Raw genomic sequence first — 18,182 nt, 5'->3', positions numbered from 1 at the left:
CACTTGAAAACGTTTTTTTTTAGAGATCAGGAATTATAGCATCTCATTTTCAGGTTAAAATCATATCCATAAAGATACAAAAAAGTATGAACTTGATATAAGCTTAAATTTCGGTAGTTTGGTATGCATGGGATAAAATGAATTGGATGAAAGTAATATACAGTTGTTAACATGCTGTCAGTGGATTGAGTCGGGACAAGCATATCTGTGTATTATACCAGACAGCTAGAGGATGTGTGCAGATGTTTTTGTTTCGGACACCCATGTAGTAAGTAAGAGAAACGATTGTTTGCTATTGATTTTTTTCTTCTTTCAGGTGGCTTAGGTATCATTGGCATACATAAAAGAAACATTTACTAATACCAGTCAGCCTGGTGACAAACCTCAGACGAAACAACTTCCCTCAAATCGTTAGCCTGGAGTCCTCCGACAGAATGCCAGCTCCGGCTGCTGCCCGTGAAAACAGCCCTGGCCCCAGCCGCATGAGAAGCTTCAAAAATGCTGGCAAAGATATGGATGTGAGATATTCACTGTGCCTGTTAAAATGCTTGATATTGTTTGTTCACATAAAGTGTGAAGTCATTACTCTATAGGTAGATATGACAGACTATGATTTAAGGAGTCCTTTCTTAAAAAGAGTATTTTGAATGAATTTATGCTATTCCTAAGTCAAAGAAGTATATTTGAATGTTGATTTCTGAGAATTTGAGGAGGCAGTCAACTTTTAAAGGTAGTTTTTGCCCTTTGAAATTGATCTGCGGAAATTGATTCTGTAGAATTTTTTCCAAAAAGCAGGGCATGACTTTATGGCATAAAATCATCCCAATGCAAATGGAAGTAGAGTTCGGTGATAAAAATGAGTCTAAAGTTAACATTGCATCTTGGGTTTTACCTACTAAACTGTACATTTGTTGTGGAATTACTCTTCTTGAGTACCATACATCTTTGTATCCTTGAAGTATTTTTTTTTTTTTTAGGAGATGCGCAGGCGGCGGCAGGAGACCAGTATAGAACTTCGAAAGGCAAAAAAAGATGACCAGCTCTTGAAAAGAAGAAATGTGTCATTGGATGAACCAACTTCCCCTCTTCAGGAACAGAATTCTTCAGTAAGCAATTATGAATGGTGGATGTCTTACGAACTGTGATGAATTTACTTGGATATGCGTGTCATATTCTGTGTTGGATGTGGTGGTGTACAGTGATGGCTCTGTAACTGATTATATTGTGCATCTGAATCAGGTGATACTCCAGTTTTAGGACAAAACTGTAAATGTCATATTTTCCATCATGTTGGAGGTTAATGTTCATGTTGCTTATATGTTATTAGTGTACACCATTAATCTTTCTTATTTGCATATACAAGCATGTGCTCGTTTAATTTCTTCATTGTTCATCTGCCTTATGTATTAAGTAAATGGCTGTTCCAGTTGATTTTGTAGATCTTTATCAATTTTTTCTTTAGGCTCGTACTATTACAGCATACCCACTTCACTGTTTCATTGGCTGTCTTTCTTGGGTTAACACATGAATTGTATTTGGTAACGTTCAAAGCAATTCTTTTTTAATTTCCATTGAATTTTTTTAAAATTTCGTCGCTAAAGATCTTTTAAGCTGTTACTTCTCCCAATGAATGTTAATGTATTGCTCAGAAGTAGGTGGGTGTCTTTAACCATCTTGTTTCCATTTGGCACTTGGAAAACCTAAAGCCATCTGCTTACAAGACATGGTCAAGCGAATCTTGCAAACAGTGAAATGCACAGCTTTGCAGATTACCTGTAAACCCTTTCAAATTCACCACCTATCCTGTTTCTTTATTATAACTACTCTTTTGTCTTTTATCCTTAACCTCTCTATTTTTATAGTCAGACTATACTTAAACTATTTTCTGTTTTCATGTCACTCTTACTCCTTTGTGTGATCACAGTGAATTTTGTCTGACCAATGTTCGTTTTGTAATTTGCTGGATATATCCATGGTGTTTTTACTGTGAAGCTGTGTTTGGGTGTAATTCATCAACTTTCAAAATCTACTGCCTAGGTCTGTGAAATTTAACACTATATCGGACTTGCAGCATGATTGATATGGTCAAGAATTTCCATGCAGACTAGCTACCTAACCCCCCACATTTTTTCCATGCACACGTGCACGTTATTTTCCTCCTCCGACTTCTTTCACGTTTTTGCTTTCTAGTTTAGGACAATATGAAATGTACTTTTCAGATTTCATTCATTGAAGCACAGAGAACATGCTTATAGTATAGTATTTTAAGGCATCATTAGGATTTATTTTTACCAGTATTTTCCTCTTGTTTATATAGGGTCCTGTGATGAGCCTAGAAGAAATCATCAATGGAATTACTAGTAAAGATAGCAGTACACAGTTGATTGCTACACAGGCAGCACGGAAGATGCTTTCTCGTGAGCGAAACCCTCCAATAGATTCCATTATAGAGGCTGGTATGGTCAGTCCCTTAGTAAAGTTCCTGGAGAGAGCAGACAAGTGAGTAGCATTTGATTAGATTTGAATCCACAGTATACCAACATCTTAGAAATTTTATTGTTCACTAATCTTGCTTATTGCTGAAATTTTTATTTTCTGTTTTAAACATTACCAAATGTATTAATTTATTCAATTTTCTTGCAGTCCAGCATTACAGTTTGAAGCAGCATGGGCACTAACCAACATTGCATCTGGTAGTTCAGACCAAACTCAGGCTGTTGCAGGTAATAACCACTTCCACATGGGTAGTGTTGAACATAGTTTAATGATTGCATATTGACATTGTTAGGCATTCATTATTACTGAAAGGCATCATATTCATCGTGGTCACATTTTTCATGCTGGGAAAGTGCTGGGCATATAAATTCATTTCTAAAACTCTTTAAGTGGTGTTTGCATTGGCTGATTCTTTCTGGATGTGATTATTTTCGTTAACTTTCATTCTTTGTCTTTTTCTGCGATTCATGTTTGTTACTTTTATGTTCATGTATGAGCATGATTGTGTTCAGCCTTATGATATGTAAATTGTTATATGTTTATGAAATTTAGCTTTATACCATATATAATGTAGCTTTATACCATATATAGTGCATAAGAGGTAATGACTGTTCAGTGTGATTTCAGTCACGTCACTGGTTGAAACATCCCTGTATGAGCATTTTTTCTTCCAGCTTCAGGTGCAGTAACATCTTTTGTAAAACTGCTGAGATCACCACATTCCAATGTAGCAGAACAAGCAGTCTGGGCTTTGGGCAATATTGCTGGCGATGGACCAGAGCTGAGAGATTTCGTTATCAAAGCTGGTATTGTTTTGCCTCTCCTAGAACTCATTGGACCAGAAACTGAGGTAATTTTTTTCTATTGGCAAATGTTTAAGGAAACATACCATATACTGTGAACAAGGTTTGACGCTTATGGATCTGGAGAAAGCTTGCAGTAGGATTGACAAATACATGGGGTGAATGGAAAGTTTTATTTAATGAGTGTCGTGAATGCCTACTTTGAGAATTTGCTTGTTGAACCTGTTTAAATTAAGAATTTTTAGTTAGCTACCATTTGATAGGCCAGAAGTTTGGTTATGTCATGGAGGTTTAGATGATGAGATAGTTGCATTTCATGAAAATACAGCTAGTTGAAGTAATACTTGAAGTAGTTGTATGTGTAATTGAACATTTTTTTAAATGCATGTAAACGTTTATTTTTTAAGTGTACTTCTGTACATTGAAGTTTTTATTATCCACAGCACTCATTTTTGCGTAATGTAACCTGGACTTTGAGTAACTTGTGCCGAAACAAGAACCCCTCACCACCTTTTGAGGTAGTCAAGCAATGTCTCCCAGCCCTCAGTCACTTGATATGCCATCCAGACAAAGAAGTACAAGGTAAGTTCCATATCTATATTAGTGTCATAGAGAGGGAATGCCTTTATTACATACAGGAATTGTATGTGATAGTTATGGTGGTTTCTGGAATAGGACTGACACGAAAATTAGGATCTGTAGAATGTCGACAGTATCTTCGAATATGCCTGATCTGAGCATGGGTAGAAAATAGAAGGTAGGGAAGCATGAAATATGCATTAATGAATTGTTAATGGGAACAACTAGTCTTTGTAAGAAGAAAAAAAAAAGCTTTTAGTTTTTTTAGTTCTAACAAAATAAGTTTTTCAGTATCAATGATTGCAAGAAGTTTTCTAAAGATTGTCTTGCTCATGGATAATGTTTTTCTGGCTTGGAATAAAAGGTCCACTTGGTTCCCAATCTTTATGTAGTGTTCCTTGGTTACATGGCTTTCCCCACAAAGAAATGGCAGCTAAGTTTTGTGAAACCGTTCTGCATTCGGAGAAGTAATTAAGTAGCCCCTTAAACTAAGGTTATTTGAAATTGTGCAGGGATAAATGTGTTGATTGCATCAGTTTTCCTACTTGATGGTAATAGATGTGATTTGATACTTCAAAAGAATGAAATGTAGGGGTATGATGCATATATTTAGTGTTTATAGATACAGATGAAGCCTTGGCATTTGAAATATAAAAATGAAATTGGTACAAAACCTGATTAATTCTTATGGCTATCAGTCCTTGGCTATTTTACTTATTGTTTTAACCCCCTAGCTGATGCATGTTGGGCATTGTCCTACTTGACTGATGGAACCAACGAAAAAATCCAAGAAGTTGTTGATGCTGGAGTAGTACCTCGCCTTGTGGAGCTGTTAAACTGTGATGACCTTCCAGTTGTAACACCTGCATTAAGAGCAATTGGAAATATTGTTACAGGCAATGATTTACAGGTAACTTTTAGGCCATGTCTTTCATAAGGCATTGACAATACACAAGAGGTGCACATAGGATATTATGCAAGTATTTAATTGATCTTACCCGATATAAGACATTTTCAGTGCATAAGTTGCAAATGTAATAGTATAGAATATTTGTAGGTGTGTGTGTGTGTGTGTGTGTGTGTCTCCCCCCCCCCCCAAAAAAAAAAAAAAAAAAAAAAAAAATTAATGGATTGGTTGGATTTGTGGGATGGAGAGTGGAAATGTTTGTAAGAGGAATGCAGAACAGCTTATAAGAGTAGTAATCAGCAGGTTTGGAAAGTGTATATGTTTAGGAGCATGGGAAAGTTCATTGCCAAATTTTTGACGATGGGATTTTTTTTTTTTTTTTTTTTTTTTTTTTTTTTTTTTTCAGTGGTTATAATAGTGTTAGTTTCTTGTAGCATGTGCTTCAATGCCTAATTGACTCATGAAGGAGTGTTAAAGTACCGTCGAGGCTTTGGTTTTGCTTAAGGTGGAAACAAGTTTCAAGGTTAGGTGAGGTATGTCAGTTTCCCTGATGAAAACAGTAAGAGTAATGCTGGAGCATGGAATTCATGGTGCTTAAAGTGATGTAAAGAACAGGAATTTTTTATGGTGTAAAGGTCTGTGCACTTTGATTTCTTAGTTTTAGTTTTTAGGGATTTCCAGTCTTTCCAATGTATTACATGATTATCTTACTGATGTTCACATCCTGAGGCATATGATGATTCTCTCAATTATGATAAGCTAGGTAAATGAATATATCTTTCTTGTTGAAACTTGTTTGACAATGCCTATTTCAAAATTTACAGACAGATGTTGTAATAAAGGCAGGGGCATTGCCTGTGTTCCCCAAATTATTAAGGCACCAGCGTAACAACATTGTAAAAGAAGCTGCCTGGACCATCTCTAATATAACTGCTGGTAATGTGGATCAGATAAAAGCTGTCATTGATTGTGGTCTCGTTGCCCCGATCTGCCAAGTCTTGGATAAGGTAAGATCTTCCCCATTAAATGTATTGCAGATAAATGTATTAACTCGTAAGTTCATGGGATCTTATTATAAGATATTTGTGTTAAGTAGTAGTTATGTATTTGTTTCACACAATACATTTTAAGTTATAAGGAGGTAGTATTGTGTAGATGTTAACATAGATATAAAAGTACAGAGTGGAGGTTATTAACTTCAAACATTGTTGAGCTCCTCCTCTATAGAATTTGAATACCCATGCTTTTATTTTTATGCAAGTTTCACTTATATGTGCATTATTTTGGTGAACTTGGACTGTTAGCCATGATTTGTTTAGTGCTGTCCAGAAAGATATGAAATACATGGTTTGAAAATGTATTAACTTCAGTGGTGGGATATATGGAAGTGTATGGTAGTATAATGGAATTATTGTCTCTACTCACCCAGGCAGACCCATGCTTGCTGTACATCAAGGGTCTGTATTGCATGCTTGTATGTTGTGCTGTGTACAATACTGGATTCATATCCCAGAAGCACTAGGAAAAAAGTTTTGCAATTATGTTCCACCTGCTGATAGTCAACTTCTTGGGTACACGAAGTTCTCAGACAATACTTGACTTGCCTCAAGGTTTTTTGGTAAAGTAGGTAGAAGTTGGTAGATTGTCAACGACCAGGGAGGTATATTATCGGTACTACCCACTTGGGTGTTGAGAGGGTTAGTGAGCCAACACTTAAGTGGCTATCAAGTTGCTTTCCTCTGACCCAGGTAGCGTCTTTTCTTTCTGCCTCAAGTATGTGGACTACTGGCATTCTGTCTACAAATATACAGTCGCCTTGTTGTGACACTTGACAACGCTTAACTTGTGCATCTCATTCTTTGTAACTAGAATTTCCTGCGGTGAGCACTATTTGCTAGCCCTGCCATTGTGGCAAAATGGCAGGAGCAGTAGATAGTAGTAGTAGGTAGGGACATTAGGTATTGGGTAGAAACATTAGGTGTAAGTAGTAGTATTGAGAGTAGTAGTCATTGGGAACATTAAGTATGAGCCTTTGCAAGCACTGTGCTAGGCTTGCCCTCTGCCAGTGGCCTGTTAAGGTTAAGGCACAAAGGCTGAGAAGTGGCACTGGAGTTTTTAGTTATGGAGACTGTTGCCATGAGGGAGTTCCAGTTGGAACACGTGTTGGAGATATAGATAGATAGTATGATTTGCAAAGGCATATGAAGTTGTCAGGGTAATTTAATTCCTTAATTTCTTAAGGCCTGTTGTTCTATTCCTACATATCTCTGAAAATTTGTACTGTCTGTATCATCAGTCTGTTTTATAACGTAAAGGTTGTGATAACATTATCCATTACTCTTCTCTCCTCCAAAGTAGCAAATTTTGAGTCCTCTAGTTGTCATCAGTAACTTTTTTTTTTCCATCTCTAAGCTCTTTGTTCTTCATTTGGTTCATTGACCAAGTTAGAAGTACATTATAGCTTTAACCCTGATTAGATAGAAAATGAACACCTTGCTACTTCCTTAACCATTAACTTGAATCCAATTTGATTTTTCCCAGCAGAATTGGTCTTAACTATTCTTGTAATGATGACAGGTTTGGGATGATATCTGGCTTTTTTTCTCGCAAATTCCTGCAGCCTATTTTCTCCCAGTTTGTGGTTTATGGAGGGAATTTATCATAAATGTTCACCTGCTTATGAAACCCTTCTCAGATGATTAGAGTATATGGCATATCTATGCTCGAGGATGTTAGGACTAACTTTTCGTCTTATTTACAGGGAGACTTCAAGTCTCAAAAGGAAGCTGCATGGGTAGTGACTAATTATACATCTGGAGGGTCAATGGAACAGATAATTGAACTAGTGAGCCAAGGTGTCCTTCAACCATTCTGTAATCTGCTAAATGTCAAAGATGCCAAAACAATCTTGGTAGTTTTGGATGGTCTCGTCAATATTCTCCAGGTTAGTAGCAATTATGAAGAGATTGTTTCCCATACTGTCATTCTCAAGATTTTTTTTTTAAGATTCCTCATTTGCAAGTTGATTGTATAAATATTTTTTTCAGACATTTTTGCTATTTCCCATGTTAGCGAGGTAGTGTTAAGAACAGAGGACAGCTTAAGAGGGAATATCCTCACTTGGCCCCCTTCTGTTTTCTTTATTTTGCAAAGTTAAGAATGGGAAGGGAGGATTTCCATAATTGAGCGTCATTTCCTGTGTTAACGAGGTAGTGCCACGAGACAGTGAAAGATGCAGCATCCACCCACTTACACATATATATACATATATGCACATGTACATACTCATACTTGCTGGCCTTCATCCATTTCCAGCTCCACCTTGCACCATGGGAAACAACACAAACTCATGAAGGAAAAGAAAAAGATAATGTATACATTCCCCTTTCTTTCCCCACGCCTGATCACCGCTTTCTGCATCAGCGAGGTAGTTTCAGGAAACCATTGAAGGAAGGTTACATCTGCTTGCGCTCATTCTTTAACTGTTATGTATAATGCACGAAAACCACAGCTTTCTATCCACATCTAGGCCCCACAGACCTTTCCATATATATACACACAAGATGGACATTTTACATAATATACAAGGTTAAGACTAAGGCAAATCTTTTGTATACTTCTGTTCCTCTGTCCCACTAACTCATTTGCACATATCCACTCTTATGCATTTTAGTTGTATAAAAATTACATAAGAGGATTTTGTATGCGATCTACTATTCATAATAAAGATAAGTTCAAGGTTGATGTCTTTTTTTCAGACGGCAGAGAAACTGAAAGAAGTTGATCGTCTCTGCCAGATGATAGAAGAGTGCGGTGGAATAGATAAGATTGAAGAACTTCAAAACCATGAAAATGAGGCAGTTTACAAGAAAGCTTTAAGCATTATTGAGACATACTTCGGGGAAGAGGAGACAAATGGTGTGAGCAGCACAGCAAATGGCCAAGCTTATGATTTTTCTTGTAACAATATGCCAGATGGTGGTTTCTCCTTCTAAATGTGATATTGCTTAGATTTTATGAATAAGTGAATGTTTCCATTGCTAGCAATCCATGCAGGTCACAGTTTAAGCACAGGCCCAAAATGTTATGATTTAGTATTCACTGATCAAATCTCATTATTTTTAGAGTAACCCAACAACCAGTTCAAGCCTGCTGTATATCAGCCTTTAAACAGTTTGCAACTTTATTGAAGAGGTTTCATGTGGGCCTTATTTTTCTTCCACATTTGACTTAAATCCAACTTCCTCTGATTGTTCAATTGTCTGGTGATGTTGGGGTTTACAAAGTTAACATATTTCTCAACAAATGTCAAATAGTGTGGTTAATATATTTCTCGGCAAATATAAATAGTATTGTGCTTTCTACATGATTTTTTTTCATATTGAGCTAAGGGAATGTATTTTTGTATTAATGCATGCAAGCCTATTAATCACATTTGTGCAGAAATATATTAATGACTTATTCTCAATGTGGACATTGTTTTTTGGCAAAGTCTTTTGGGACCAAACTGAATTGGCACTGATGTACTGTCTTTAGTCTTCCAGTGCATTTTACCCTTCCTTTCCTGTCAGACATATTATTTTTAATAGCTATATCTTTAATAAATTTTTTTGAAAGTTGTTTTGAACTTTTTTTATCCTTGGAAGAAATGAAAGGTAAAAAGGAATAAGGTAATCCCTTGAATGGTAAGTATTCTCCGGGGCATAAACTGCAGAAGTTGGTGAGTCTAGAGTATGTGTATAAAACTTATTTTTCTTATCTGAGCAAAGACAGGTTAAATGTGTTTGTAGTGTTTTTGATACTTTGAAAAGTATATGGAAATAATAGAAATGTGGGTGCTGTGCTAGTTACCCTATGCCAGTGGCCTGTTACTAAAACTAAAGGCTTACATTCCTACTATCTATTGTTCTAACCATTATGACAAAAGGCAAGGCTACATGGCCCTCATCTATCTATATCTCTGAAGCCTGTTCTCTTCAGGAACAACATTAAGGGGATGGCCATGGCAGTAAAGTCTCCATAACTAAAGAATCCAGTGCTGCTGCTTAGCCTTTAATGTCACCTTTAACAGGCCACTTGTAGAAGCTCCTAACTAATGTTCCTACTGATTAGCACTACCTAATTGTTTCTAAATACTACTATTGCTCATACCATTTTGCTTAAAGGCAAGGCTAGCACAGCACTCGCCACAGGAAATTTAGTTATGTAGAATGAGGTATGTGAGTTAAGTGTTGTGTCTGACAAGGAGAGACTGTATGCATGTGAACACTGGTCCACATGAGTTAAGTACAAAGATAAGACAGCTACCTTGGTCAGTGGAGTGCATCTTTACAACCACTGAAGTGCTGGCTCACTACCCAGCTGTCACTAATCCTGATACTCATGCAGGTAGTATACCTCCCTAGTTGTGGGTCTGGTGCATTACACTTGACATGATGCTGGTGGCTGTGGGAAAGTGCAATCAAGTATAAAAATTTTATATGACAGTTCATGAACGGATGTAAGAGCTACCTTAATGCTGGTGACTATATTGACAGGAAGTTGCACAATTATTTTCAATCTTATCCCATGTGCGACATGCTACAATACTACAATGGGTGCCTTTTTGAGAGAGACTACTGGGTGGAAATGATGTGCTGTAAATCACTGGGAGAAGGAGGCCTTCACTATTACACTTACATTTATTCATTATTATACACAAATATATAGGAAAATACATAAAATAATATCTTATGCAAAGGACATAAAACGTTTTGGACATACTTGTGACCAATGCTACTGACACTGTACATTAATCAATTTGAGACAAGACTTGGAACTGTGCTAAGTTGCACTGCTTTGAAATACAGGAGAGCAGAGGAACGAGCAATATTTATAGAAAATTACAGTTCTTTTTCACACATGTACAGTTTAAACTAAGTATATTTGAATTTATATTATCCTTTTATCAAAAGCTGAAGGCTTAAAAAAATGAGCATGGTTTACTTAAATAATAATGAGTTATACCCAGGAGACTAAAAGCTGTACTCTCACACAATCATACTCACCTAGTGCATTCACATTTTATATGTAATTTAGTTTATTCATACTTGCTGAATAAACACTTGCAGCAAGTGCAGTGGAAAAATTAAACAGTATGACCAAATTCTACAGAACACTTGGATACGTCTAAAATGCACTGTATGGTTGTATTTTGAGTTATTGTACGTCATGAATATAAGCCCTAGTCCATGAGTCATTACAGGAGTGTAAGAGCAAGCAAAAATCCAGGTACTGCTGGGAGTTTTCAGGTCCCATAAACTATTACCCAATCAATAAACTGTGCATTAGAGTACAAAGAATTCAGCCTTTTGAAGATGTATGAAAAGGACAAGTAATTGGAGTATAGTTACAATGTTCTTCTAAGTACTCATAGCTAAATATATTAACGTACATGTATGTACAGAATTCAGGGTAACAAACTCGCCATTACCTATCAAAAAGTGATTGCTCTAAACCTCCTGTTAAACCTGTCATTGATTTGGATGGATTCAAACTAGAGCACATGAATAGTGTACTCAATGAGGAGGAATGTTAAGGATTTTTTTTTAAACACACAATTACGAATCTTTGAGTCTAACACCACTTTCTAGAACAGTTCATTTTAACTCTAATTGACTGAACAGTGATGCAACTGTTAATTGCCATTAACAAAAGGCAAGCTTTTCAAATTACAGTTCACAAAAACTGCAGATACAAAAATTAACTTCCATAACTGCAGCACATCACATCTTCACTGACTTGAGTACTTTGAACACTATAAACCATTATGCTTCCTTGTTGTAACAAATATCTTAACACCAGAGGCATTTCTCAGTGGGACAGCTGAAATAAGGTGCACTTCAAAAATTTTGAAAAATTCATAATACATAAATGGCTTCTCCATATATAAAAATGCCTAGAAAAAGTCAAGAGTGGCTGGACATGCTTAACACTGGTTTACTTTATCAAATCTATTTACAAAAGACCTAATTACACTCAATTAGCTTTGGCTGAAAAAGAATAACCCTTTGTAAGATGCATTTCCAAAATCAATATGATATTCACTTACTGGCATCAATGATGTCTAACAAAATGATAAATGTAAATTTTAACTAAATATATAAGAAATTCAAAGAATCAATCATCCTCTCTATCACAATTTGCACAGCGAAATAATACTTCACACTGACTTTACATATTAAGGAGCAATTTTCAAGTTTAAAGAAATATTCTTTTAGCTTGTGTGTGTAATTACTATTTGTGTGTTATGGGGATAGTTTTACACTTGTGTTACCCTGTTTCTAAACCTTGTATGCACAAAGTCTACTGGTGTATGTATAAACACAAACAACAAGCCAGCCCAAGGGTGGATTTATATTGGTTCAAATCCTCGGCATGGTGTTCAGCCAACACCCAACCCAGATGTTCATCATCCCCTCAGGACTGGGCGATTAACAGTTTTCCTGGCTTAGGCTGGGATTTGTGTGTGCATGTACATACATACATAGGAGTAAAGACAACGTGTAAACAGAAGTATAAGAGACAGCAACATGAGTGTAGAACTCTCCATAACATACAAATAGCAATCACATACCCCAGCCAAAGCCAGTGGGCCTGACGCTTGTGCAATAGGAAGGATATTTTGGCTGCTTTAATATCCAAGAATTATATGGCAGTGTCAATGTATTTAAAGCTACTGGAAAAGGAATAAAGTGGAAGACATGAACTGAAGCAGTGAAAAAACTAAATAGGGTAGCAATGTTTCAGATAAAGATGCCAGAGGAAACATTGTGTATCAGGTGTAATGGATGTATTTTGTACATGAAGGTGAGACTGGAGCCTTTAGTTTTGGATACAGAACAGAAACTGCAAGAAATGAATTCATCTTCATGGAACTGGGGTGTTAATGACAATAAAATGAAGATTGGAGAAAAAAATCCTTTGAATATGACAAAGATCAAGATATACTTAATGTAGATGAAATTCAAGCTTTGAGAAAAATGTCTGCAGGAAGTAAGAGGAAGTAAGAAAGTTGAATAGTTAGGTATTGAGTAGAAAGGCAACTTTGTGTGAATGTGCTTGTATAATTACCTATATGTACAGTATGGGGAGTATGCATACGTGTTTAGCATGTATAGTGTGGGGAATATGTACGTGTATTTAGCTAACTTGCTAACATGGGAGACAGTGACAAAGTATAATAATAAAAAAAAAAAGCAATGTGTTTATGCATAGGTATGATGTATGGATGGGGAATTCTGCACAGACTTCTCTTTTACGGGCAGGGAAAAGCATATTTTGAAAAAAAAAAAGTTAAGCAGACAGCAGTTCCTTTGCAATTCAAAACTCACTGTATGCATTAGTCATTAGAGTACACAAACAACATAACTATTGTGGAAACTTTGCTGTATTAGAAATGCATATGTAAAGTCTTTACAGTTTTTTAATTAATTAATCACTTTTAGAACAAATATAATATACATTAAACCTCAACAACTTTTTTCGTAGATAACTTGTCAACCCTAATCTCCAGCGTTACTCTGCAAGTGAATATCATTCAGACAGTAATGCACAACCAAGTAACTGATTAGAGCAAGTTCACAATATCTTATTTATGACATGTGACAGATTACTTTAGTGCTGCACAGACTAGGGAAGAGAAACCACATATTTGAACATTTTTCATAAAAGACACCAAGTTATATATCTTACAAAAGTGATGTCTTCAAATTTTCAGCATCGACTTCAATACATAATTCTCAACCTTATACAGGATTAATGGAAAGATCTATCAAAACCAAAATTATATATATATATATATATATATATATATATATATATATATATATATATATATATATTCTTTCTCCCCTATCCCCAAGGATATATATATATATATATATATATGTATATATATATATATATATATTTTTTTTTGCTTTGTCGCTGTCTCCCGCGTTTGCGAGGTAGCACAAGGAAACAGACGAAAGAAATGGCCCAACCCACCCCCATACACATGTATATACATACATCCACACACGCAAATATACATACCTACACAGCTTTCCATGGTTTACCCCAGACGCTTCACATGCCCTGATTCAATCCACTGACAGCACGTCAACCCCGGTATACCACATCGATCCAATTCACTCTATTCCTTGCCCTCCTTTCACCCTCCTGCATGTTCAGGCCCCAATCACACAAAATCTTTTTCACTCCATCTTTCCACCTCCAATTTGGTCTCCCACTTCTCCTCGTTCCCTCCACCTCCGACACATATATCCTCTTGGTCAATCTTTCCTCACTCATTCTCTCCATGTGCCTAAACCATTTCAAAACACCCTCTTCTGCTGTCTCAACCACGCTCTTTTTATTTCCCACATCTCTCTTACCCTTACGTTACTTACTCGATCAAACCACCTCACACCACACATTGTCCTCAAACATCTCATTTCCAGCACATCCATCCTCCTGCGCACAACTCCATCCATAGCCCACGCCTCGCAACCATACAACATTGTTGGAACCACTATTCCTTCAAACATACCCATTTTTGCTTTCCGAGATAATGTTCTCGACTTCCACACATTCTTCAAGGCTTCCAGGATTTTCGCCCCCTCCCCCACCCTATGATCCACTTCTGCTTCCATGGTTCCATCTGCTGCCAGATCCACTCCCAGATATCTAAAACACTTTACTTCCTCCAGTTTTTCTCCATTCAAACTTACCTCCCAACTGACTTGACCCTCAACCCTACTGTACCTAATAACCTTGCTCTTATTCACATTTACTCTTAACTTTCTTCTTTCACACACTTTACCAAACGCAGTCACCAGCTTCTGCAGTTTCTCACATATATATATACATTATTATACTTTTATACTTTGTCGCTGTCTCCCGCGTTTGCGAGGTAGCGCAAGGAAACAGACGAAAGAAATGGCCCAACCCCCCCCATACACATGTATATACATACGTCCACACACACAAATATACATACCTACACAGCTTTCCATGGTTTACCCCAGACGCTTCACATGCCTTGCTTCAATCCACTGACAGCACGTCAACCCCAGTATACCACATCGCTCCAATTCACTCTATTCCTTGCCCTCCTTTCACCCTCCTGCATGTTCAGGCCCCGATCACAAAATCTTTTTCACTCCATCTTTCCACCTCCAATTTGGTCTCCCTCTTCTCCTTGTTCCCTCCACCTCCGACACATATATCCTCTTGGTCAATCTTTCCTCACTCATCCTCTCCATGTGCCCAAACCACTTCAAAACACCCTCTTCTGCTCTCTCAACCATGCTCTTTTTATTTCCACACATCTCTCTTACCCTTACGTTACTCACTCGATCAAACCACCTCACACCACACATTGTCCTCAAACATCTCATTTCCAGCACATCCATCCTCCTGCGCACAACTCTATCCATAGCCCACGCCTCGCAACCATACAACATTGTTGGAACCACTATTCCTTCAAACATACCCATTTTTGACTTTCCGAGATAATGTTCTCGACTTCCATACATTCTTCAAGGCCCCCAGGATTTTCGCCCCCTCCCCCACCCTATGATCCACTTCCGCTTCCATGGTTCCATCCGCTGCCAGATCCACTCCCAGATATCTAAAACACTTCACTTCCTCCAGTTTTTCTCCATTCAAAAAAAAAAAAAAAAAAACCCAAAAAAAAATTTTTTAAAAAAAAAAAAAAAAAAAAAATTTAAAAAAACCACCCCGGGAAAAAAAAAAAAAAACAAAAAAAAAAATTTTTCCCCCCCCGGGGGAAAAAAAAAACCCAAAAAACCCAAAAAACCCCCCCAAAAAAATTTTTAAAAAAACCCCCCAAAAAAAAAAAACCCCCCCCCAAAAAAACCCCAAAAAAAAAAAACCCCCCCCAAAAAAAAACAAAAAAAAAAACCCCCAAAAAAAAAATTTTCCCCCCCCCCCGGGGGAAAACCCCAAAAACCTTTTAAATTTTTCCCCCCCCCGGCCCCCCCCCCCCCCCCACTTTTTTTTCCCCCCCTTTCCCCCCCCCCTTTTTGTCCCCCCCCCCCAAAAAAACCCCCCCCCCTTTAACCTATATATATATATATATTTTTTTTTTGCTTTGTCGCTGTCTCCCGCGTTGCGAGGTAGCACAAGGAAACAGACGAAAGAAATGGCCCAACCCACCCCCATACACATGTATATACATACATCCACACACGCAAATATACATACCTACACAGCTTTCCATGGTTTACCCCAGACGCTTCACATGCCCTGATTCAATCCACTGACAGCACGTCAACCCTGGTATACCACATCGATCCAATTCACTCTATTCCTTGCCCTCCTTTCACCCTCCTGCATGTTCAGGCCCCAATCACACAAAATCTTTTTCACTCCATCTTTCCACCTCCAATTTGGTCTCCCTCTTCTCCTCGTTCCCTCCACCTCCGACACATATATCCTCTTGGTCAATCTTTCCTCACTCATTCTCTCCATGTGCCCAAACCATTTCAAAACACCCTCTTCTGCTGTCTCAACCACGCTCTTTTTATTTCCCACATCTCTCTTACCCTTACGTTACTTACTCGATCAAACCACCTCACACCACACATTGTCCTCAAACATCTCATTTCCAGCACATCCATCCTCCTGCGCACAACTCCATCCATAGCCCACGCCTCGCAACCATACAACATTGTTGGAACCACTATTCCTTCAAACATACCCATTTTTGCTTTCCGAGATAATGTTCTCGACTTCCACACATTCTTCAAGGCTCCCAGGATTTTCGCCCCCTCCCCCACCCTATGATCCACTTCTGCTTCCATGGTTCCATCTGCTGCCAGATCCACTCCCAGATATCTAAAACACTTTACTTCCTCCAGTTTTTCTCCATTCAAACTTACCTCCCAACTGACTTGACCCTCAACCCTACTGTACCTAATAACCTTGCTCTTATTCACATTTACTCTTAACTTTCTTCTTTCACACACTTTACCAAACTCAGTCACCAGCTTCTGCAGTTTCTCACATATATATATACATTATTATACTTTTATACTTTGTCGCTGTCTCCCGCGTTTGCGAGGTAGCGCAAGGAAACAGACGAAAGAAATGGCCCAACCCCCCCCCATACACATGTATATACATACGTCCACACACACAAATATACATACCTACACAGCTTTCCATGGTTTACCCCAGACGCTTCACATGCCTTGCTTCAATCCACTGACAGCACGTCAACCCCAGTATACCACATCGCTCCAATTCACTCTATTCCTTGCCCTCCTTTCACCCTCCTGCATGTTCAGGCCCCGATCACAAAATCTTTTTCACTCCATCTTTCCACCTCCAATTTGGTCTCCCTCTTCTCCTTGTTCCCTCCACCTCCGACACATATATCCTCTTGGTCAATCTTTCCTCACTCATCCTCTCCATGTGCCCAAACCACTTCAAAACACCCTCTTCTGCTCTCTCAACCATGCTCTTTTTATTTCCACACATCTCTCTTACCCTTACGTTACTCACTCGATCAAACCACCTCACACCACACATTGTCCTCAAACATCTCATTTCCAGCACATCCATCCTCCTGCGCACAACTCTATCCATAGCCCACGCCTCGCAACCATACAACATTGTTGGAACCACTATTCCTTCAAACATACCCATTTTTGCTTTCCGAGATAATGTTCTCGACTTCCATACATTCTTCAAGGCCCCCAGGATTTTCGCCCCCTCCCCCACCCTATGATCCACTTCCGCTTCCATGGTTCCATCCGCTGCCAGATCCACTCCCAGATATCTAAAACACTTCACTTCCTCCAGTTTTTCTCCATTCAAACTCACCTCCCAATTGACTTGACCCTCAACCCTACTGTACCTAATAACCTTGCTCTTATTCACATTTACTCTTAACTTTCTTCTTCCACACACTTTTCCAAACTCAGTCACCAGCGTTTCCGAGGTAGCGCAAGGAAACAGACGAAAGAAATGGCCCAACCCACCCCCATACACATGTATATACATACGTCTACACACGCAAATATACATACCTACACAGCTTTCCATGGTTCACCCTAGACGCTTCACATGCCCTGATTCAATCCACTGACAGCACGTCAACCCCGGTATACCACATCGATCCAATTCACTCTATTCCTTGCCCTCCTTTCACCCTCCTGCATGTTCAGGCCCCTATCGCACAAAATCTTTTTCACTCCATCTTTCCACCTATATATACATATATATATATATATTATCCCTGGGGATGGGGAGAAAGAATACTTCCCACGTATTCCCTGCGTGTTGTAGAAGGCGACCTAAAGGGGAGGGAGCGAGGGGCTGGAAATCCTCCCCTCTCGTTTTTTTTT

General features: G+C 38.2%; 1 protein-coding gene across 1 annotated transcript in view; it reads left to right on the top strand.

Annotated features, from left to right (window-relative positions):
• The window catches only part of Pen (karyopherin subunit alpha), a 14,451-nt gene extending 5,047 nt beyond the window's left edge, over positions 1–9,404 (top strand). The window contains exons 2-11 of the mRNA XM_071678649.1: positions 317–518; positions 978–1,106; positions 2,318–2,499; positions 2,644–2,723; positions 3,171–3,346; positions 3,743–3,881; positions 4,613–4,788; positions 5,610–5,792; positions 7,547–7,729; positions 8,544–9,404. Coding sequence (XP_071534750.1) covers positions 435–518; positions 978–1,106; positions 2,318–2,499; positions 2,644–2,723; positions 3,171–3,346; positions 3,743–3,881; positions 4,613–4,788; positions 5,610–5,792; positions 7,547–7,729; positions 8,544–8,780 — 1,569 coding nt within the window. The 5' untranslated portion in view covers positions 317–434 and the 3' untranslated portion in view covers positions 8,781–9,404. The remainder of the gene's footprint in view (positions 1–316; positions 519–977; positions 1,107–2,317; positions 2,500–2,643; positions 2,724–3,170; positions 3,347–3,742; positions 3,882–4,612; positions 4,789–5,609; positions 5,793–7,546; positions 7,730–8,543) is intronic.
• The last annotated feature ends 8,778 nt before the right edge of the window (positions 9,405–18,182 follow it).

Source organism: Panulirus ornatus, chromosome 28, assembly GCF_036320965.1.
Source record: "Panulirus ornatus isolate Po-2019 chromosome 28, ASM3632096v1, whole genome shotgun sequence".
Lineage (NCBI taxonomy): Eukaryota > Metazoa > Arthropoda > Malacostraca > Decapoda > Palinuridae > Panulirus > Panulirus ornatus.
Note: the sequence above shows the minus strand (reverse complement) of the source record. Positions and strands in the feature narration are given on the sequence as shown.